General features: G+C 46.4%; 1 protein-coding gene across 13 annotated transcripts; it reads right to left on the bottom strand.

The window, feature by feature from the left end:
• Positions 1-7,285: 7,285 nt before the first annotated feature.
• GPR61 (G protein-coupled receptor 61) lies at positions 7,286-17,298 on the bottom strand. Of its 13 annotated transcripts, XM_083509449.1 has the most exons (4): positions 16,763-17,298; positions 12,527-12,618; positions 12,219-12,345; positions 7,286-9,149 (listed from the first exon to the last, which is right to left on the bottom strand). In XM_083509449.1, exon 4 carries the CDS (start codon positions 8,788-8,790, stop codon positions 7,426-7,428), a length of 1,365 nt encoding a protein of 454 aa, XP_083365575.1. In that variant the 5' UTR covers positions 8,791-9,149; positions 12,219-12,345; positions 12,527-12,618; positions 16,763-17,298; the 3' UTR covers positions 7,286-7,425. The 13 variants fall into 13 exon arrangements, with proteins under 13 accessions (XP_083365575.1, XP_083365565.1, XP_083365572.1 ...); XM_083509439.1 differs by having other exon boundaries at positions 12,219-12,618; XM_083509446.1 differs by lacking the exon at positions 12,527-12,618.
• Between the last annotated feature and the right edge of the window lie 3,953 nt (positions 17,299-21,251).

The raw sequence follows: 21,251 nt of genomic DNA, 5'->3' as shown, positions 1-21,251 counted from the left end.
TTGGGTGTATATTTCAGTGGTTGAACATACAAGTTTATGGCCATGCTGTAGTGTAGTGCTGCCCAGGCCACAGGCCTGCCCTCCATCTCTACTGCACTGCTGCTACATAACATTTCCCCTTTCCCGTCACTCTGTGCACTCCATATAGCTGCATCACTGTCTTTTCTATTCAAACACTTTTGAAAACAGCCTCATATTATGTAGCAGCCAGGACTTCGCAAAGAACCAGCAAGTGAAAGTGGCGTTCTGCATGCAAGCTTTATGAATCACTACAGTAAGGAACCCAGAATGCATGTGGACTGATCTCGCCTGTAGTCCTTTCAGAGCTTTTGTTGCCTCTTAGCAGGGACTCCAAACAAAGGACTGTGTTGAAGCACTGAAGCCAGAAATAGCCCACACACCTGAGGCCTGCTTTTCTTTCAGATTCAGAACTCAGAATGTGAAGCAGAAGGGAATTATTCTGATAGCGAAAGCCTGTAAACATCTAAATGCATCAGAATAAGGTGGAGGTGCATCTCACAGTGTTTAACAGGCAACAGTTGGCTGTAGTGTTTCAAGGGCCTTTCTGGAATTTGTAATTTACAGAAGGCGAGGGGAACCCATATTTTAGCTCAAGGGCCACATTCCCTCATAGACCACCTTCTGGGGGCCACATGGGGCCAGAGTGAACATGACCAGAAGTAAAAGTGGGTGGAGCAATAGATCTACTTCCCAGCCACAAGAAAAGCAAAGGTTTCTGCACATACACCCACCCCTCTCCACTCTTCAACTAGGCAAGCAAAAGAATATATCCCATCTAAGCTAAAGTTCTCAAGGAGGGCATGGAGAGGGGCTTGTGAGAGTTGTGGCCTGGGAAGGGTGCTGAGGGCCAGGCAGAGAGGCCTAAAGGACTGCAGTTGCCTATCCCTGCGTCAAATGAAAAGCTATGTCTATCCTGAAGGCTTGAAAAATGGGCTGTGAATTTGGGCACAAGAAGTCAGTTAATAGGAAACTTTCCCATTTGTTTATCACCCTTCCTAAATGCAGGGCCGGATTTAGATGAAGAGAGGCCCTAGGCTACTCCACTTGTGAGCCCCCTCCCCCTCCTCCACCCTCACAACTAGAAGAAAGTGGAAGAGTATTATATGCAAAATTGAGTGAAGCCAAGGATGATGATGGGTATTTAAAATTCTACAATTCACAATTTCTCCTCCAAAGGACATAAGATATTATTGTTAAATACCATGGTGATTTTTAAAAAATGCATAAAGTTAACACTGAAAAACTTTTGCAATAACTGAACTTTGTAAACTTTGGGCAGGCCTGGAACTAGTTCCCATGTCCCATGTTCTTCTCTAAGATGCCTTCATAGAAGACATCTGAAGGCAGCCCTGTTTAGGGAAGCTTTTAATGTTTGATGTATTACAGTATTTTAATATTTTTTTGGAAGCCGCCCAGAGTGGCTGGGGAAGCCCAGCCAGATGGGCAGGTTATAAATAATAAATTATTCTTATTCTTATTCTTATTCTTATTATGACATTTAACCACAGCTCAGCATCCTCTGAGGTTAAACTTTGGACCTCTTGGAAGTTTGTATGGGCTTAAAAAAATAATATAAGACATTTTTAAACAAAGTGTTTTTTAGGTAAGCAACAAATAAATATAATAAACCAAATAAAAAATAAAGTAAATCCTACAAGCATGAAGTCTGCCCATCATCCTGACCTCCCCCTGCCCCCAGTCATCAATGGGGTGGGAAGTGGCAGCCAGGATCAAAGAGCTGTGGCTGACCTTTCAAACAGTTGCTCTGCTCAGGTTGCCTCTCTAACAGGTATGGAAAGTTTCTTTCCTTCTCAGTTTTTGCATGGTAGAGTACAAGTATCTCTTCAGGGATCCTAGAGGCCACAAATTGCCCATAAGGTGAAAGGCCACTGGTTGACATAAAAAAGATTTTATTTTTTTATTGGTACCAGCAAAAGCCAACAAGTCCCTGGTACTGTGTCCCCAGGGAAAGTCATCAGGCACCTATTCGTTATTTTTGGGGCACGGGGTTAAGGCATTTGTTATTCTCTCGGGTGTCTTAAATCAAAGGGATTTATTAGATCTGATGAAAAAGGAAGCTATATTTTAAACCATGGGTAGGCAAACTAAGGCCTGGGGGGCTGGATCCGGCCCAATCGCCTTCTACATCCGGCCTACGATCAGTCCGGGAATCAGCATGTTTTTACATGAGTAGAATGTGTTGTTTTATTTAAAATGCATCTCTAGGTTATTTGTGGGGCATAGGAATTCATTCATATTCCCCCCCCCCAAAAAAAATATAGTCCGGCCCCCCACAAGGTCTGAGGGACAGTGGACCGGCCCCCTGCTGAAAAAAATTGCTGACCCCTGTTTTAAACACTGTAACTGAGTTCCCCATCTTGATGTCTGATTCCGATGGTGTGACTTTCAGAAGGCATTTTTGTTTTAATTCTGCTTTTTGCACTATTTTCATTATGCAATTGCATTTTATTGTAAATCCTACTTGTGTGCCCTGAGATATATTTGTATAAAGGGTGATGTACAACTTTCTTAAACCATGCGGGTGGGGAATATTTTTCACTTTGAGGGTTCCATCCTCCCATAGGATAACTGGAGAGTCGCAGGACAACGGTGGGTGGCCCAGAGGCCAAAGTGTGTGGAGCGATGAATGCGAATCCTAACTTTGTACAGTAGGTTACATTTCAGTAATGCAAAAAATAGAGGTTATGACACCTTGGACTCAGCTACATAGCTGCAAATAAAACGTTTTAAATGTGTGGTAAAGTGCAATATACAAATGTGACACTAGATGGCAACAGTGAGCTACGAAAGATTCTGTGTATTTTTCAAAATGGTTTTTTTTAAAAAAAAGCATTTCACAGCGTTTTTTAATATGTAGATTCCAACCTTCACGCAACACACGCATCTCTCCATCCTCCATCCAGAGGCAAAGAGGCAAGAGACAAAATTAAACACACTTCAACGAGACATTCCAGCCTGGCAAAATCACTCAGGGAGGAAGCATAGCAAGGCCACTAAGAGCTGTGGTCAGGGGAGATGGGGCGTAACCTGAGGAGAGTCCTGAGAACCAAATAGAGAGGCCTAGAGGAACTCATTTCACCACAACCCCATCCCTAACTTAGAGAAACTATAACTCTCTTCCTGCCTAACAAAACCCGGAGAAGAATTGGCTGTTGAAATAATGGGAAATGTACACATCCTAGATCTCAGCCAAGGCCCCAGTCAGACCATGCATTTAAAGCAGCATCATGCCACTTCAAACAGTCATGGCCTCCCCCAAAGGATTCTGGGAGCTGTAGTTTGTTAGGAGACCCCCTATTCCCTTCACAGAGCTACAGTTATCAGAGTGGTTTAGCAATCGATCCCTCTTCACTGGGAACTCTAGCAAGTGTGATTGGCATAGGGGGGCCTCCTAACCACTTAGAGCATCCTGGATAACTACAGTTCCCAAGATTCTTTGGGGGGAGCCACAACTGTTTAAAGTGGCATATTGCTTGAAATGTATGGTGTGCCGACTTCCTCTGTCTCAAGACTCCCTGCTTCCCTCTGGCTGTACCCAGTAGACCCAGCAGCTTGCAAAACACTGCAGAGAGAAAGTGCAATGGAGAGAGAGAGAGAGAACATAATTTCCTCTAGAATAGGACTCCACAGGCTGCAGATCAAAAAGAAACTAATGCTCAACGCCAGCTTCAAGTCACACTGCTGGGGGAGCAGCATTAGATCTGGACGATGTTATCAGGATAGCCGCTCTCCTAGCTGGAGCCCTTCGCTCAAGTTTCAGAAGGCGAGAGCCCATTACTCACACACAGGCAGGGAGCAAATTTCATAATAAATAATCGCTTTATTTGTGGCTCAAGGTTTCAACTGTCCTACATAAAATCTTCTTTTCTTGCGGGGTCAACCAATTGGAAAGCGTGATGGCAGGTGGCACCTTTGGTGCAGGCCAGAGGGAGAGCCGTTTCTGTGCAATTGATCAGCTGCATACATTGTATATATTTGAAGCACATGATCCGCCTCAAAACAAAAAAATCATAGGATGCTCGGAATTGTAGCTCTGGTGGGGCAATCTACAGTTCCCAGGATTTTGGGGGGTGGGGTGGGGGTGACCACCAGCATGACATGCCCCAAAGTCTCCATGATGAGAAGACTTCACCTTAGCCAAGAGGTTGAAAATTCTGGATAGGGATAGACCAAATTTTGCAAGTTCACCTCTTCCTACCTCCCACCCATCACATTTGCGCATTAAGAAAATTCTGTAGATTGGACAGATGGACATAACTTTACACAACACACACACAGCTTTCTAATTGCGGTATTTGGATCTCCACCCACGCCCTGTCTGAACTGTTGAAGAGAAAGTGTTGTGGTAGAGGACGTGAAAGAAGAATGCACATGTGTCACTGGGAGACATAAATGTGCACATGGAAGGGAGAAGTGAGCCAAGGAGGTCACAAATGGGCTATGTGCAGAGTCCCCTGATCCTTGCCTTGTCCATTCCCCTTTAGGTTTGTGAGCCTTTAGATCTCAGGGTACCATTCATCAAACAAACAGTATCTGTGACAGCCCTGGGGAAGGGCTTCCACTTGCACAACGGAATGTCCCCTCCTTTCCTCCCCCCTCCAATTAGCCTGGGGGGCAGTCAAGAGAACCCCAAGAACATGCAGGAGGAGGGGGGAGGGAAATTTCCTTTCCAGCAAGCTGATATGCTTGCATAGATGGAACGTTTGCAATAAGGCAACCTTGAATTCCACCCCCCATGTTTTCTATGCAACAGCTGTAAGGACTGTATATCTATATATCTATATATGTAAACTGAAAGCTGAGATTGTGGAGTCTGAAAAAGAAACAACACCAGATTCTTTACTAGAATGCAAGATGCCGTATCTCACAGTACAATCACATTCATGCAGAGATGGTTAGGCTACCAAAATACTCCCGCTGGTCGCCATCACAGGACCTTACATTGCCTACTGGGTTTGGCAGGCGTGGCTGAAGGCATCACAAGCTTTGGGTGCGGTTGTCATCCCCATTCCACACTCCCTGAGATGCCAGCGCTTCTGCTTGCTTAAGGGTGCTTGTGGAGTGTGTTTGTGCATCTGTGTGTTTTTGTGGCCCAGAAGGTTATCCCCATCTAGTCCACCTTAGAATATGATGTTTAGAGGCCTAGATTGTAGAAAACTGTTGTTGATCAGCGGTCAGAAGCCAATAGAGCTGGACTAGAAGTAATTCACTAGGGAATTAAACAAAAAGTTTGCAGTGTGGTGGGTGGGTGGGCAGGGTTTAACAAACACACCTTTCTTTTCACCAAGGCCCCCTCAATAGGGAGGCTGGAGGGAGCAACAAGTTCCTTGAAAAAAAGGGGGGCAGTAGGATGAAAGCTGTTCTAAGTCATTGCTTAATTTGAGCAGGGATGCGGGGGAAAGGCCTGTGTTTATTAGGTGTTTTCCAATTCAATTCTGAGATGGAATGATGTTGTACCTCTGTCAATGCCACCTCCAAACAAGTCTGACAGCATCACACCTAGTTTGACCGCTCTTGAACTGTATTGCTAGGAGGATCACTTCTAACAAAATTGGTGGTACAAAATCAGACGTAATGCCTCTAAGAAGGAAGCATTGTGTCGTGTGTGTGTGTGTGTGTGTGTGTGTGTGTGTGTGTGTGTTTGTTTAAAACTGCCAGTGTCTTGGAACTGTGGCTGCTTTGCCAATTGCTAGTCCAGCTTCTGCTGGCCTGATTTCGTTCAGATGCTTTGGACTACAACCCCTGCCCCATCAGCTCCAGCCACCACAATCGTATTGGCTGGGGCTGATTGGAGTTGTGGTCCAAAACATCTGTAAAGAACCAAACTGATGATGGGCAGCAGGGCATCGGTGAGCATGCCACTCACCCACAAATCTCTGCATCTGGAAGCATCCCAAGCTGAACATCAATCTTAATCAGGAGGTGTGAAGGATGGGACAGGAGGTAGGGAATAGATAGGGAGCTGAGGGATGATGACACTCAATTCACCTTGCAGTCTGGAGATAGCAAGACCCCTAGGCCCAACTTTTAATCAATTGCTTGGTAGACTGTGTGGGAGGAAGAAGGCAGTTAATGATCAGGCTCCCTGCTGATTCTGGGAAATATTACATGTACTGGGCCATCACCATCATCAATAAAACCTTTTCTAAGCTTGAGTTCCTAGATGTTGTTGAACTGCAACACCCATCATCCGCAGCCAACAGGGAGCAAGGTCAGAGGTGATGGGAATAGTAGTCCGACAAGAATTTGAGGATCCAAGATGGAGGAGGCAGATGTACATGACAGCCCAATTGGTCCACCAGCATGACATGCCTTCCCACCCCACCCCCTACAGAAACACATGGGGAGTCTAGTGGGACAGGCTGCTAGGGAGAGGAGGCAGTGGGCCTCTGCGTGCTCCATGCATCAAGACCCTTTGCCTCCGCGCCACAGCCATCTTTTGCAAGAGCCCTTACATTTTCAAACTAGCAAACTCAGTAAGACAGGTGGCATTTACTTTCCCTTACAGAAGTCAGTGGCTTTGGATGACTGAAGACCCAGGTCAAGTGATGCAAAGCCTGGCTCCTGTCGCTGACCTTGAGATTGCCAGTGTCTGGTTCACTTTCTGCCATAGAGCACGTTCCCCGTGCTTCACTGACTTCGGCAACAGAAAGGAAATACAGTCCTTCAGAGCGAAACGTTCCTAGTAGGACACCAAAATGGTTCTTTAAAATCTTCCTCCATCAAAAAGGTCAGTTGTTCTGCCACAGCTGCCTCCATCCACCCCTGCATGGCTCAGTCATGTGGGGCCCCAAGAACAATGGGCAACCTCACTCCGTCCTTTGAGTTAAGGGACACCAGCTTAACAGAAGATAAATTAAGGGAGGGAGCCCTGCTTGCAGGCCCTTTGTTCTTCAACAGGGCTAACTTCCCCCCCCACAGAAGTTCATAGCAAATGATAACATTGCTAGGTGGCAGCTATCAAATAAACTTTTGTAAACTGGCAGGGGGTATGGATGGATGCTGCTGGACTCCAACTCCCATCAGCCCTTGCCAGCATGGCCAGTGGTCAGAGATGCTGAGAGTTGTAGTCCAGTAACATCTGGAGGATTTCAGGTTCTCCATCCCTGAGACAGATGGAAACTTCTGGAAGTCTTGAAACATGAGGCTGCTTCTGACTCCAACCCTTAAGAATGAGTTGAAATGCAAGTGGGGAGAGCAGTTACCATCAAACGGAATGAAATGACTGAGATACTAGTAGGAGCTGTTTCTTGGAGCGATAAGTTCCCAAATGCCATTGTTGTATTTATTAAGTGCTCCCAATCTCCCCCGCCCTTCATCAGCTGTTATGTTCTGCATTATTTCACACACCAATGAAACTTAGATTGTCAAGTGCAAGAAGAGCTACAACTCAGGTTTGGGTGAACGTGCAGCCCTGATGTAGCTGTCGGATACAGTGATGTCACTGTTCATGTGCTGGTCCAGGAACTCCGAGGTCTCTTCTGCAATTTGACCTGGGATCCGGAAATCAATGGTCGGCTGGTCCCTTTTAGGGCTAGGATGGGTAAGAGTGTTTCTGGCCTCAGCATTGCAACCTGTCCCTTGTAGGAACTGCAAGAAGTTCTCCTCAATGGAGCCTTCTCTGCTGGGTAACCTGAGGTCTTCCTCTGGTGGCTGCTTGAAGAAACAGGTGAGGTGCTTGCTCAGCTCTCCTCGGATCTGTCGATTGAGGCACCCATAAAAGAAAGGATTGGAGGTGAAGGAAAAGTAGCCAATCCAAGTAACCACATTCTCTGTCTGCCGGCCGGGAAAATGGGAGCTCAGCACAGAGTAGAGATGAAAGGAGAAGTATGGCAGCCAACAGAAGAGGAATTGGCCCCCCACGGCCAGGAGGATGATGACAGCTTTCCCACCCCCAAACGTCCTCTGAGGGGTAGTCCGAGGGGCTCCTGAACTAGTCACCATAGTGGATCTACTGCTAAGGGATTCTGACCGCTGCCGTGGGGTCTCCATCCAAGTGGGGAGTGGGCCATGGTGCATGGCAGCCACTCTGGCCACTTTGAACATGCTGCAGTAGACAACCAGAATGATGAGGACAGGAAGGAGGAAGTAGAAAAGAGCAAAGAAAGCCACAAAGAATTTGCAGTAGGCACTCCGACTCCACTGCAAGGTGCAGCTCTGTCCCCCATAGGCTGCTGAACTACTGGCACGGTCTTGGGAGAGCCAGCCCAGGATAGGGATGATGGACATGACCACAGCCTTGATCCAGACGCCAACCAGGACACAGACAACCAGGCCCACAGTCATTTTCACCTCGTAGCGCATGGGGTGCACCACATAGTAGTAGCGCTCAACGTTAATGGCCGAGATGGAGAGGATGCACATGGTGATGAAGCAGACGCTCAAGAACAGGTAGATGTGGCATATGGCATCCCCAAAGGCCGTGCCGTCAAAGAAGGCTGAGCTGGACAGCATAGCCAGAGGCATCAGGGTGACGGCAGCCAGGAGATCCACCAGGCAGAGGTGGAACACAAAGACGAACTTCCTCAGTGCAGGTGTCTTGATGATGACCGTCATAATGGCTACATTGCCTACAATGGCTGTCAAGTCAATCAAGAGCATGAAGAAGAGGCCCACCGACTCAGAGGCCACATCTCTGGTCTTGGTGTCGAGGCTGGAATTGAGGAGCAGAGAGCTCTGGCTTGTCTGCAGCAGCCTCCTGATCCTGGCGGAATTCCGCACCCACTGGGTGGGGAGAGAAGGCTCCATGGAGAATAGCACCTCCCTTCACAAGTCCATCACCCATCCTATTCTGGGTCCCCAGGGAGTGATCAGAGAGAATCGACAGTGGCCGTGGAGAAGGAGCAACCCCAAACCCTGGAATCACATTCTTGCCCGTGTTAAGAGCAGAGCAGGAAAAGGGCTCTTATGTCTCCCGTTGCCATTCAGTTCTGTACGCCATTATGTTCTTAATTAAACACAGCCATTTTGCACCTCATTTTGATTGTGCTTCTTTAGATAGAATATCATGGCAATGCAAGAGGACCATGGGATTGGTTCTCGTGATGGAGAAGGGTCTCATTTTGCTGCATCTCATGACAGCCTTTCCCCCAGGCAAATGTCAGCACCTACGAAGAAACAAAATTACAGATTAATGGCTTTGTCAGCCAAAGAGAAAGTCCTGAGATAGGTCTTGTTACGTTCACATGGTGGTTCTTTGATAAATCCCTAAACAACAAAGAAGACCTTTTTATTTTGCTCCCACATTTCAGGGTACTGTGCAAGGAAGCTTATTTGCTTTCAGAGACCAGTGTGGATTGAGTAATCCTGCAGGTATGCACTGCAAAGGCTTAGCATTGAAATAGCACTTACAACCCCTGCTGTTAACTGCATCTGAAATACCCTAGTTCTGATGGTATCTAAGCTCAGAGCAGGTAATGAGACCCCTTTCCTAGGGGGCTTTTTACAGCTCACTTTCTTTGACCAATGAACATGCCATTTCTACTCATCAGTTATAAGGGATCCAGGTGTCTCCCTCACCAAGTTGCTTTTCTATTGCAGCACTATACCTCAAACTGCAATTTGCTGCTACTGAGAAAATGTAGTTTTACCACCATTACTGAGAGTGGTTATGCAAGGCCTATAGGTGCTTATTGCAGCCGTTCTCAGACTGTGAGCTCCATTCAGATAATTCACAGAAAGGTAGAGGGAAAGCAGAAATATCAGCCCTGAGATTGATTTTCTCCTTCTTTTGACAATGCAGATAGAGGCTGTTTTGACCAGAGCTCTAACCTACATCCCATGGATTTCATAATACAGTGCTGGAGCAACATTCTAATTTCCCCCTTACAAGAGAAAAAACTATAAACACTTAAAAGAGCCTTTCTTAGCAGCCTGGACTAGCACACACGCTCACACATGCCACCTGTGATTTTCATGTTATAGCACTAGTTCTTGTGCTGATGCTGGCATTGAAGAAGGGGGGAAAGTACAGTGGTACCTCGGTTTAAGAAGAGACCAGTTTACGAACAATTTGATTTGTGAACTCCGCAAAACCCGAAGCAGTGTCCCGGTTTGCAAACTTTACCTTGGTCTACGAATGGAAGCCGAACGGTAGAAGGCCACCGGTAGTGGGACTTCTGGAATGGATTAAGTTTGTAAACTGAGGTACCACTGTAGTTAATTAAGGGATGTACTGAGATTTCCACCATGTTTCAAATGACCCATGTGCTGGCCTATTGGATAACGCCTATGATGCAAATTATGATAGCTTACACATGACATTTTTAAAAACACTTTACTAAATAAGCACTCACGTGCTTTACAGGTCTGGGATGGGAGCATTCATTCAATGTCTGTAAATTAGAGCAGCCTTTCCCTCCCACGGCTGTTGTGCCATCTCTCCTGAACACCCCTTTATTTATGTTGCATTTATTTGTCCGTTTCCAGAAGAAAATGTCTCACAGTGACTCACAAATCCATAAATCACAAAACAACGGCGATCATTTAAAACCAGATACATAAGGAAAATGCAATAAAGCAGAGACATTCTAGAAGTGCTCCAGTGCTTTTTACATCTCACTTTCTTTGACCAATAAACATGTCATTTCCACTCATCAGATCTTACCCCACACTACTAAAACAGTGCCACTATGAAAGAGATCAGAAATAAAACCACAGTTTGACCTCAACTGAAAGTCTGGGATATCTATACCATTTTGTTTCTATAAACAAAGTGGAGGCAAATACAGACATGGCTGCTCCTTTGCAGCAGAGTTCAATCCCTCTGCCTATAATAGATAGAATGAAAAATGCCCTATTAAAGAATCATAGGTGTGTAGTGGAATAAAGGCATAGAACCAAGCAGCAATAAACACGAATATACCCAGGCAGTGCAAAAGGCAACCTCTGAGGTCTGGGGGAGACTAACTGTGGCTCAGATCCTCTGCTAGGCCAAGAAATCTTCTGCGCTCAGCAATGCACAGGTGTGGACCAGAGGGGGCATATCAAATGGGTAGGCCAATGTCACGGCCCCCAAACCTGCTCTCCCACATTACCTTAAGGAAGACACAAATGATGAGAAAATATAGGTGCATGGAAGGCTGAGCACCTCCCCCTTGGCTCTTCTGGCCAGAGGACCCAACTCTTCTGCCCTCCTCAGACTCAGAGGATGCACCTTCTCCCTCAATAACACTTCCTTTGTTTACACAGAATGGAAGTCATCACCTGTGGAATTGGACAACCAGCTCCACAAGGAACTATAGTGTAGGCCTTGTCAGAAAACATAATGCCTCAAGGTCCCAGCTCTTGACTGAGGCTAACTTCACAAGCACACGATATATCTAAAGCACATTTGAAGCGCATTGCTTCCCCAAAGAACCCTGGGAACTATAGTTTGCCCATCACAGTCCTATAGCTCCCAGTACCCTGACCTGAGTAAACTACAGTTCCCATGATTGATTGATTGATTGATTGATTGATTGATTGATTGATTATTTTGGTGTTGGGGGGAGAGAGCAATGTGCTTTAAACATATGGTGTGGATCCAACAAATATTGTCAACTAGCAAGGTCCGCTGGGAGCTGTCCAGGGTCCTGACCTGTCTTTTGCTTCCACCACAAGCCCAGGACAGCTGGGAGGGCTGGTTCCTGCAGCTGTTCTACAGCAGAATGCCTGCTAGTGGTGTATTGTGCTTTCTTTCCACAACATGTTCTTCAAGGTTGATGGGGCTGGCACAGACGTCCTGTGCAGGTGAGACAAGATGGGTGGGGGGTGGAACTTCCCCCTTGGACATTGATGGGTGCACCAGATCATGGCTGTCCTGCTTGGCTGGTTATCTGGCTGCCACCATGTGCTCTTCTCCCTTGTCAGTATTAAGCTGCCCCACTTCTCGCACCCACCCACAGATTGGCTAAGTTGCCCCTTCTCATGCTGCAAACTAGATAGCTGCATGCAAGAGAGGGGGAGTCTGCAAGGCCCCTGCCCCCCCCAACCTCTAGCAAACACAGGGAAAACACACACAACATGGTAGTGGTGTTTATTGCACAGTCAGGGATGGGGCAGATTTTGAAAGGTAAAGACAGATGTCTGGCCTTGATGGTCAGATGCTCCAGCAGGGTTCTTGTGCTGAGGCCAGTTGCAGAACAGCAGACAAAGTGTCCCCCACATCTTGGTGTCCATACTACAGATAGCATCACCTGTTGGCTGACCAGCAGCCATGGAGCTTGCCAGGGCACAGGAGCCTGTCTGGTGTGAGTATATTGACGGGTGCTGTTGGACTTCCTTCACAGCCTGCATGGGATGGGGCAGTCCCATCCACTATGCCTATGGAGAGCAAGAGGAGACATGGAATCAGCAAGCAACAAGCAGAGATCAGCAACTGGAGGGTTAGAGCAAGAGGCTTTGGATGAGATGCAGTCTTCGCACATGGCAAACGGGATGAGGGGAGATATTGGAGGCTGCTGCTGTTGCAGTTAGTACATTATCACAGCATTTCCCTGCTTACCTACATGCAGAACTCTGACCTGGCTACCCCAGCTGTTGAGTGGAGTTGGCTGTCTCTGTTTGGAATTCCAAGGCGACGTCTCTGTTGGGGTTCTAGGCAGAGGAGTATTAGCATAGGTTTCTATCTGTTTTGCAAGGTCAGCTGTCTATGCAAAATGCTCCTTTTATGTGCATAGCACCCTTTCTGCCTCACCCTTGTGAGCAATAAGTGTGTACACCATGTACACCTGGGGACAGAGGGATATAATCCCATGCCACCTGAGGCCACATCTGTACCATGAATAGTAAAGCCCTGTTATGCCACATTAATCAGTCACGGCTCCCCTCCCCAAAGAATCCTGGGAACTGTAGTTTAAGGGCATGGAGACTTGTTAGAAGACCTCTATTCCCCACACAGAGCTACAATTCCCAGAGTTCCCTGGGAAGAGAGACTTATTATTAAACCACACTGGGTATTGTACCTCTGCAAGTGGAATAAGGGGCCTTCTAACAATGCTCAGCACTCTTTACAAAAGTCCATTCCCAGGATTCTTCGGGGGAAGCCATGACCTTTAAAGTGGCATAGTAGTGCTTTGAATCATCAACTCGAATAGTATAGAATCAAACATATAGTGCAGAAATGGTTTGAGTTACGGACTTCCTTTGTGGGGTTCATAGCCCTCCCTGTGGAAAGCATCCCATCAGATGCCAATGAGATAAAGAACTAAACAACTTTTAGAAGACATCTGAAGGCAGCCCTGTTATCAGGAAGTTGTTAATGTTTGGTGATTTATTATATTTTCATATGTGCTGGGAGCTGCCCAGAGTGGCTGGGGAAACCCAGCAAGATGGGCATAGTATAAATAATAAAATTAATATTATAGTGATGTGCCTTGATTGCATGGCATACCTGAGTACAGTTAGGGATGGGGGACCAAATTTCTCAGGTTCCCATGAAGGCTGACCTACTCTGAATCTGTCATAAGTTGCATCTTCAGTACTGTCCTTCTTGGGACATTTGCCCTCTCAGGGAGCAAGAAGCCAACCTGCTAGCTGGTCCACCCCATTCCACATATACTTGCTCTACAGTTGTGAACTGTTAGATCAAAATAAGCAGACTACCATTTACATGACATGCAAAGAGCAGGTCTACATAGCATGCTAGTGATCAAATGGTTAGTGAAAGCCAAATCTCTGGGGTTGTACAACCCCACAAAAACATGTTGGGTATTTTTTAACATCATTTTATTGATTTTTTTCCCTTATTTGACAAATACATCCACAGAAAACAATAAAATAACACAGAGCCTCACATGCTCTACCCATGTTATTCATTTCAAAACAGCCGTACCACCCAGCTTACTCATATTTATATATTAAATGCCACACATCTTAATTTTGATGTGTCATAAAATTAACTCCCGAATAATATAATTTTCAGAAGTTCAAAATGAGCTATATCTGCCACTCTTGAAGTTGTTAGATAACAGGAGGAGAAAAAGAAAGCCAAGTGCTCTTACTAGGCCAGTGGGCGGTATTTGAGAATATGCTGTGGAATTAGGTATAAATGAAGCTCATGCCAACAGTGGGTCCACATACAGACCGATGCACAATCTACTTATGATTAATTACATTTGTTTCAGTCAATGCAGCCTCTCTAAAGCCAGTGAAAACAAGTCAACCCTTTCAAGTTATGGATCAGGCCCCCACAATAATAATTTAGCACTCTTAAAACATCTGCAGTTGGAAAGTATGTGGTGGGAATCTTAAGTCAGCTGATAAAATCTCAGCACAAACCTCCATCAAGCAGAGTGAGCCAGTGGGGCTGGTCATTATGAGCAGGAGAAAATAAAAATAAGGAATTCTGTAGACAGAAGACAACTAATATGAGAACTAATCTTTGTATTGTTGAGTCCTGGGACACTCAGAAATAAGAATCTCAATACAGACTAAGCTTTGGAGATATAGTTTTATCCTGAAGTTTCTTCCTTCCTATTTTGGGGTGTGCTTCGATCGCGTTGCAGTAAATTCGGGTTGCACAAGTATAGGTGATAGGGTGGTCTTGCAAAAGTTTAGACGTCTTGTGATGATGATATATTAATTTTATATACCACCCTTTATCTAAGGGCTACAGGGCGGTTTACAGTATAAGTGTCAAGGAAAGTGATGGACAGAAAACACAGTGTGGGACAACTCTTTGTTTGTCTCTCTGCATGCAAATCAAGATGAATGCTCAATAAACAGGTTGTCCGGAAGCACCCTAGAAGTTCTTCCTTCCAGAATTCCCTTTGTCCTGCCAATCTAGTTTAAGTCCTGTGATAGACTAGCCTATGCTTAGTCCAGGGCATTCTGGAAATCCTGACCAAGGAATGGATATGCCACAACCATTATACCAATGAATCTGGTTCAGAAGTAAAACATTCAGTTTTCCTAAACAGATTTCCTTATCCATTTGACCCCAAGAATTCTTCTGTGCCCCCACACATGGGATTTCCATGTGCCTCAAATCCATATCAAGAGCCATAAGAGCGCACGACTTACCCTCCTGAGTTGCATAGAAACTTCAAGGACTGTGTTGCAACCCAGAAAACACCTCCCCCCTGCACACCAACTCAACAAATGGGCTTGAAACATAGCACTGGGATTGAAGTTAAAAAAGCACCTGGCTGGTGATAATAGTTTTGACTTGATCCCAAATAATGCAAGCAAAGTCATCTGTATTCAGCATAGCTCTGCTACACCCATACAGGCACAATAGCTGAAGCAAGGGAACATCTAGTGTGTGGTCTGCTGCCTGCTCACCTAGTTCAGTGCTCCTCTGAAGCATTCCATGGTTGCAATGACCACTTGGGGGACATGGCATTATTGGACAGATCCTGCCCGGTGTGGCAGCTCCTCATTCCTTTCAGCGTCGCCATCAGAGGGGGACTTTGGGGCAGACGTTTCATCACCCACTTGGCAGCATGAACGGGAGGTCCCACCCAAGGACGTAGCATGGGTTGCCGGTGTCTGGAGCAGGGCAAGTGCTGCCCTGGGCAGCAGTCAGTCCCTTTGCTGGCCAGGGTCTAATCAAGGGAGTCTGTCCTTGCAAACAAGCTCCAACCTAGGAGCAGAGATAAGTCAGAGAAACGCTCAGCCAGGAGCACCACTGTGTTGCCTCACCCTCCTGTCCTTGCAACTCTGGGCAATGCACATGACTCAGGCACTGCTTTTCTGCCTTCCTCTTCCTCCTGCCCTCCTCTTTGGGTGACCGTTGCACCCTCTCCCTCTCAGCCAGCACAAGGGTGGGGTGTGGGTGGGCGTCCCTTCACCAGCCACAAGTAGTAGCAGGTGCCACCACTGTCCAAGCCCTGAAGGCCCAGCTGGGGCTTGGCTTGCCTCCCCATGGCTCCAGCCTTGATGGAGGAACCTGTCATGGGGGCACTTGGTTGTGCCCCCTCCAAAATTTGCACCTGGGACCACGGCCCTCCTGGCCCACCCTTGCTATGCCACTGCTCCCACCCCAAACACAGCAGAGCTGGCTTGCCACATTTCGAAGTAAGCAATGAGCGACACCTTGCTGTCTAAAGCTCTGTGGGACCATGAGGTCCAGGTCTAAAATGACTGAACTCCTCTTCTTCCCCATCTCTTCTCTTGCCTCATGCAGCATCTTCCTTCTACAGAGCAAAGAGGCATGGAAGCTGCAAGCCTGCTCTGTGATGTCCGCCCTGATCAGACCATGAAAAGAAGAGTCTGTATCCCACTGCATATCTACGTCCAACCACAGACATTTGGCCTTCTCCCTCGAATTGCCAGATGACCTTTCATTGATAGGATGCCCCTTTAAGAAAAAAGTACTGCTCTTTATCTCATCATTGCACATCATAGGTTTCCCTCATTCCCATACTTCACACTTCCACATGTATGCTCCATATTTCAGGAAATGAACGGCCCGAATCTCTGAAATGCTTACCTGGCATGCCTCCTGATTCAGAAGCGATTACACAGGTAGGTGCAGCTCTATATAGCCACACGACAGGATCTGCTCTGTCTAGAAGAGACACCCACTCTCTCACACATAGACCAACACCCTCCTCCCCAATTCCTGCTCACATGGGTTTCTGCTGTGCTGCCTTCAGCCTTGCAAGACAAAGAGCTCCCAAGTGCTAGACTTTTAATTTCTTTCAATGGAAATATCAACAGACAGTTTCCCACCCTGGGGGAGCAGGAGGCTGCTGCTCCTGCTGCCCACACCCTCCTCCTGCTGGGTCCTCCTTACCTTGAGCTACCCACCTGTCCAGTGCTTGGAGACACACCTTACTACCAGTAGGCCTCAGCTTGTGCCAGGAGGGAGGAGAGCAAGGATCTTGCAATCGGAGGGGAATCAAGGCTGGTCCTGTTCATTCCTCTGCCCTACTGCTGGCAGATTAGCTCCTAGTTTCACATGCAAGAAGGAGCCTACCTGCAAAGCTCAGGATCTCGTTGCTCTTTCCATTTAAGTGCATACATAGATTTGAGTCCCCATGTTCCGCCTCCCCGGTGCTTATGCCTATATCCATCTCAGCTTCTTGGGGAGAATGGACTGGCTATATGCTTTTCTTCCACCGAACAGCACATACTAGGCACCTGGGCGATAGGAAAGCACTGGCAATAACCTACCCTAGAAGTCTGCATGCTGCTGCCTGGCTACACAGTTGCCTATTCCCTTCTCTCTAATCCAGACTTCAGTTCTCATACCTTCCCTGTGCAGGCTTCCAGCATACTGGGTACCTCTCTGCTGCTTCTCCTCCACTGTAGCTGATGCACAGATCCACTGCAGTGAAGGGTGAGAGGCAGCCAGAAGCTTGGAGAGTGTGTCAGCTTCTGGGTCCTAGAAGCCTCCTCATTCCTGTTTCAGGATTCCAGGTTTTCCATGTGCATGGCCTGATATTCCAAAAGGGTAAGTAGGGATACGAATTCCCAACTTTAGAAATGCTTGAGGGTGGCCAAAGCATCCCCTCTCCGGCTGTCTTTCTTTGGTTGGTGAAGACATTTTAAAAAATAGCAGGATTTTTGCCTTGCTAAGTACCGTTTCATTTCCAGCTTGTGTTTCATCTGTGATCTCTGTCTCTGTCATATTTGTTGTAGTTTTATTTAATGCATTGCTTCATTATATGGTGTTGCAAGCTGCCCTGAGCAGTGCATAGGCATTAGAAGGGCAGGATGGAAATTTCTATACAAATACAGTGGTACCTCAGGTTACAGACGCTTCAGGTTACAAATGCTTCAGGTTACAGACTCTGCTAACCCAGAAATAGTACCTTGGGCTAAGAACTTTGCTTCAGGATGAAAACAGAAACCACGAAGCAACAGTGCGGCAGCAGTGGCCCCATTAGCTAAAGTGGTACCTCAGGTTAAGAACAGTTTCAGGTTAAGAACGGACCTCAAGAACGAATTAAGTTCTTAACCCAAGGTACCACTGTAAGTAAAAAAGATCCAGCTGTAGCTCTCAGAAACCACTATTTGAACATCAATAACTAATCTAAACCGAGGAACAGAGGAAACTGCCTCTGGAAACACAGGCCGTTGGTGCATCTAGCTCAGCTTTATCAGCACTGACTCGCAATGGCTTTCCTGGATTTCAGACCAGGGATATTTCCAGACCTAACTGGAGATGCCAGGGACTAAAACTTCAGCCTTCCACATGCAGAGCAGATGTGCTGTGGTCCTTCCCAATGTTTTGTGGAGTTTTCCCACCTCTCTCCCTTCTTCCCTTTAGTTACAAGGTGTTGGCTCTTTGCAAACCACAAGCGCTATGAATTTGCTTTTAAAGCCAAGATTTTCACACAGGCACACCTACATGGCAAAATCTCTGCTGGAGCTCTGAAAAGGTGAGGGCTGCTCTGCTCCCTTGGCCCCTGCTTAATGCTGTGGGGCAAAGGCTGGATTCAAACATATCCTGCTTCCTCTACACAGAGCAGATGGAGCATCTCTGGGAGTGAAGACATATGACCTGACAGGTTCCTGGTTACAGCTGCAGTTTCCTGGCAGCAACTCACATGAGTGCAAGCCTACATTTTATGTTTTATTTTTTGGCCTCTCCACTCAGGCAAAGCATTGCTGAAAAGCAGTGGCTGAATCCAAGGATGTGTCAGTTCAGTAGTTACTTCCTTTGTACAGCTGTATTCCTGGCAGTCATGACCGGGAATGATGAAAGCGACAAACTTTTGAATACTTTCATAAATCAGAACCGTTTGTCCTTTTGGAAAATTATCCAGTAAAGTGTGACCGTTAAATCTAGCACATTCAGCTTATGGGAGGGCTGGCCCTACCATTAAGAAGAGTGAGGAACTTTCCTCAGGTGGCAGATGCTGAGGCGGGGCAGCATCTCCATCTTTTCGAAAGACTGGGCTGTGTGTGCCATGCAATCCTGTTGCCCTCAAATTCAGTGGAAGATGCTGTCCCTTTGCCAGTGCTGAAGTGACTTTCAGTGGTTAGTCTAGTTGGCTTCTGTAGGTGGGATAGGGCATGATCTTGTCCTTTGCCTCAGGCAGCAAAATGCCTTGGGTCAGCCCTCCCAATGAGAGCAGCATTTCCTAACACCAGACAAAGACATTTGTGTGGTGGATTCTGTTCTGACCACAGTTGCTAACCGTTCCCTTGGCGCTGGGCGTTTTTACAGCTGAAATAAAAAATCACAACGACACGCCCATGGTTTGGTCTAGAGTTCATTTTTCTTAATAAGAGACAGGAAAATAACATACCCTCTGGAATTTAACAACTGAAGTTGTTGCTCTTTTTGCTTCATGGTACTACAAATCCTTACCTGCTGCCTTGTGGAACATCTTCGGGAGTAAACCCTACAGAAATCCAATTAGCATCCCTAAGACAGTTGTATGCCTCTTTCCGGCAACTCGTTCAGTCAAGCTGGTGCAAAACATATTGCTCTGCTTTCTTTTGGACCACATCAGTTGGCCGAGGGGAAGGGTCTTGTTGTCTGGGTAGCACAGTACCTCCATACACACTGTCCAGGCTTGCACCCCAGAGAGGTCACTCCAGTGTTGCTAATGCAGCAAAAACAACATAGGAGGCAGCACTTACAAGCAGGTGCTGTGATTCTCCAGTGGTTTGACTTCACCTTTGGAGATGGACACCATTGCTTCTTGAGACAGACGGAGGCCAACCACAGCTACAAGTCCCATATTAATTTACAGTGGTACCTTGGTTTACGAACAGTCCTGTTTACAAGCTATTTGGTTTACCAACTCTGCAAAACCAGAAGTAGTGTTCTGGTTTGCAAACATTACCTTGGTCTATGAACAGAAGCCGAACAGTGGAAGGGCACCGGCGACGGGAGGCCTCATTAGGGAAAGCGCGCCTCGGTTTAAGAATGGATTTGGTTTAAGAACAGACTTCAGGAATGGATTAAGTTCGTAAACCGAGGTACCACTGTATAATGCTGTGCCACTTTCCACAGTTCAAAACTGTCTAAAGCAGAATTTGTAAGAAAAAACACTGGGGCCTAATTTGATCAATAGAATGTGTGGTATCTGGTGGGCAGGACCTGTGTGTTTTGGTCTGGGACCAATGGCCTCTTCCTGTTTCTTGCCTCAGACTCGCCTCATGTTATTGTATTTAGTTTTTCTCATTAAGTTATTTTGCTACCGTTTTCTTTATTGTTCGAACTTAGTTTACATTTACATGAGCCACTTATTTTTCTCAAAGAAAAAGAAGCTCTGCTGAAGGAAAGTGTTGAATGTCCTAAACTGTGTGAGTGAGGGGATATTCCCAGTTTGCCTGGACGATTGATTTTGTTAATCATTCCCCCACCTCCACAACAGAAATCGCCAAAGTGCTGCTCTCCAGATGTTGGTGCACTACAAATCCCATCACCCCTGACTACTGGTCATGCTGGTTGGGGCCGAAGGGAGTTGTAATCCAACATCTTCTGGAGGGCATCACATTGACTAATCCTCATCTAAGGCAACATTTGCTGTTTCCATTTGTGTTCATATCATCACTGGCTGAACTGTTCCAGTACACAATTACAGTGGTACCTTGGGTTACAGACACTTCAGGTTACAGACACTTCAGGTTACAGACTCCGCTAACCCAGAAATAGTACCTCGGGTTAAGAACTTTGCTTCAGGATGAGAACAGAAATCATGCAGCAGTGGCATGGGGGCAGCAGGAGGCCCCATTAGCTAAAGTGGTCTTCAGGTTAAGAACAATTTCAGGTTAAGAACAGACCTCCAGAACGAATTAAGTTCTTAACCCGAGGTACCACTGTACCTATTTAAAGATATGTCCTCTCTTGCAGAGCACTGTTCCTGACGACACTTCGGGCACCAACTCCTTGATTGCAGCCATCTCCTTTCCACACAGTCTTCACAAGAGTGTACAATAAATGTACTTTTTCTTTTCATTTTCCCCCCTTCAAGGTTGCACTTCTGTTCTTAGAATACTGCATTTTCTAACAACTCAAAAGAGCGTGATTTTTGTACATGGTGAAATGTCATACATTCCTGAGGCTGCACTTCTCTTTGCTATTGTGTGTTTGCTATGTAGGATGCTGTGAAGCCCTCTTTCCTGAGTTCCATGAGACAGAACCATGAAAGAGTCCAGTTCCAGGATAGTAAAACAGACAGGCTAGAATTTAATGAACTGGCACATTGAGTATATGTGATGAATGAACACCTTGTTGGCATCCCTCTGTCTTGAGATACATTGGAGAGCACCTCCAGGGGTGAAGTCAGACTGCTGCATGACTTCCCCAGGAAGCAAACTTG

The sequence above is a fragment of the Podarcis liolepis genome (assembly GCF_965112155.1).
Source record: "Podarcis liolepis genome assembly, chromosome: 6".
In the NCBI taxonomy this organism is placed as follows: domain Eukaryota; kingdom Metazoa; phylum Chordata; class Lepidosauria; order Squamata; family Lacertidae; genus Podarcis; species Podarcis liolepis.
The sequence above is the reverse complement of the archived record's forward strand: the minus strand, read 5'-3'. Positions and strand labels throughout refer to the sequence as shown.

Bases quoted from the DNA above. Each gene is read 5' to 3' on its own strand.
- GPR61 (XM_083509439.1), bottom strand. From the start codon at position 8,790: ATGGAGCCTTCTCTCCCCACCCAGTGGGTGCGGAATTCCGCCAGGATC.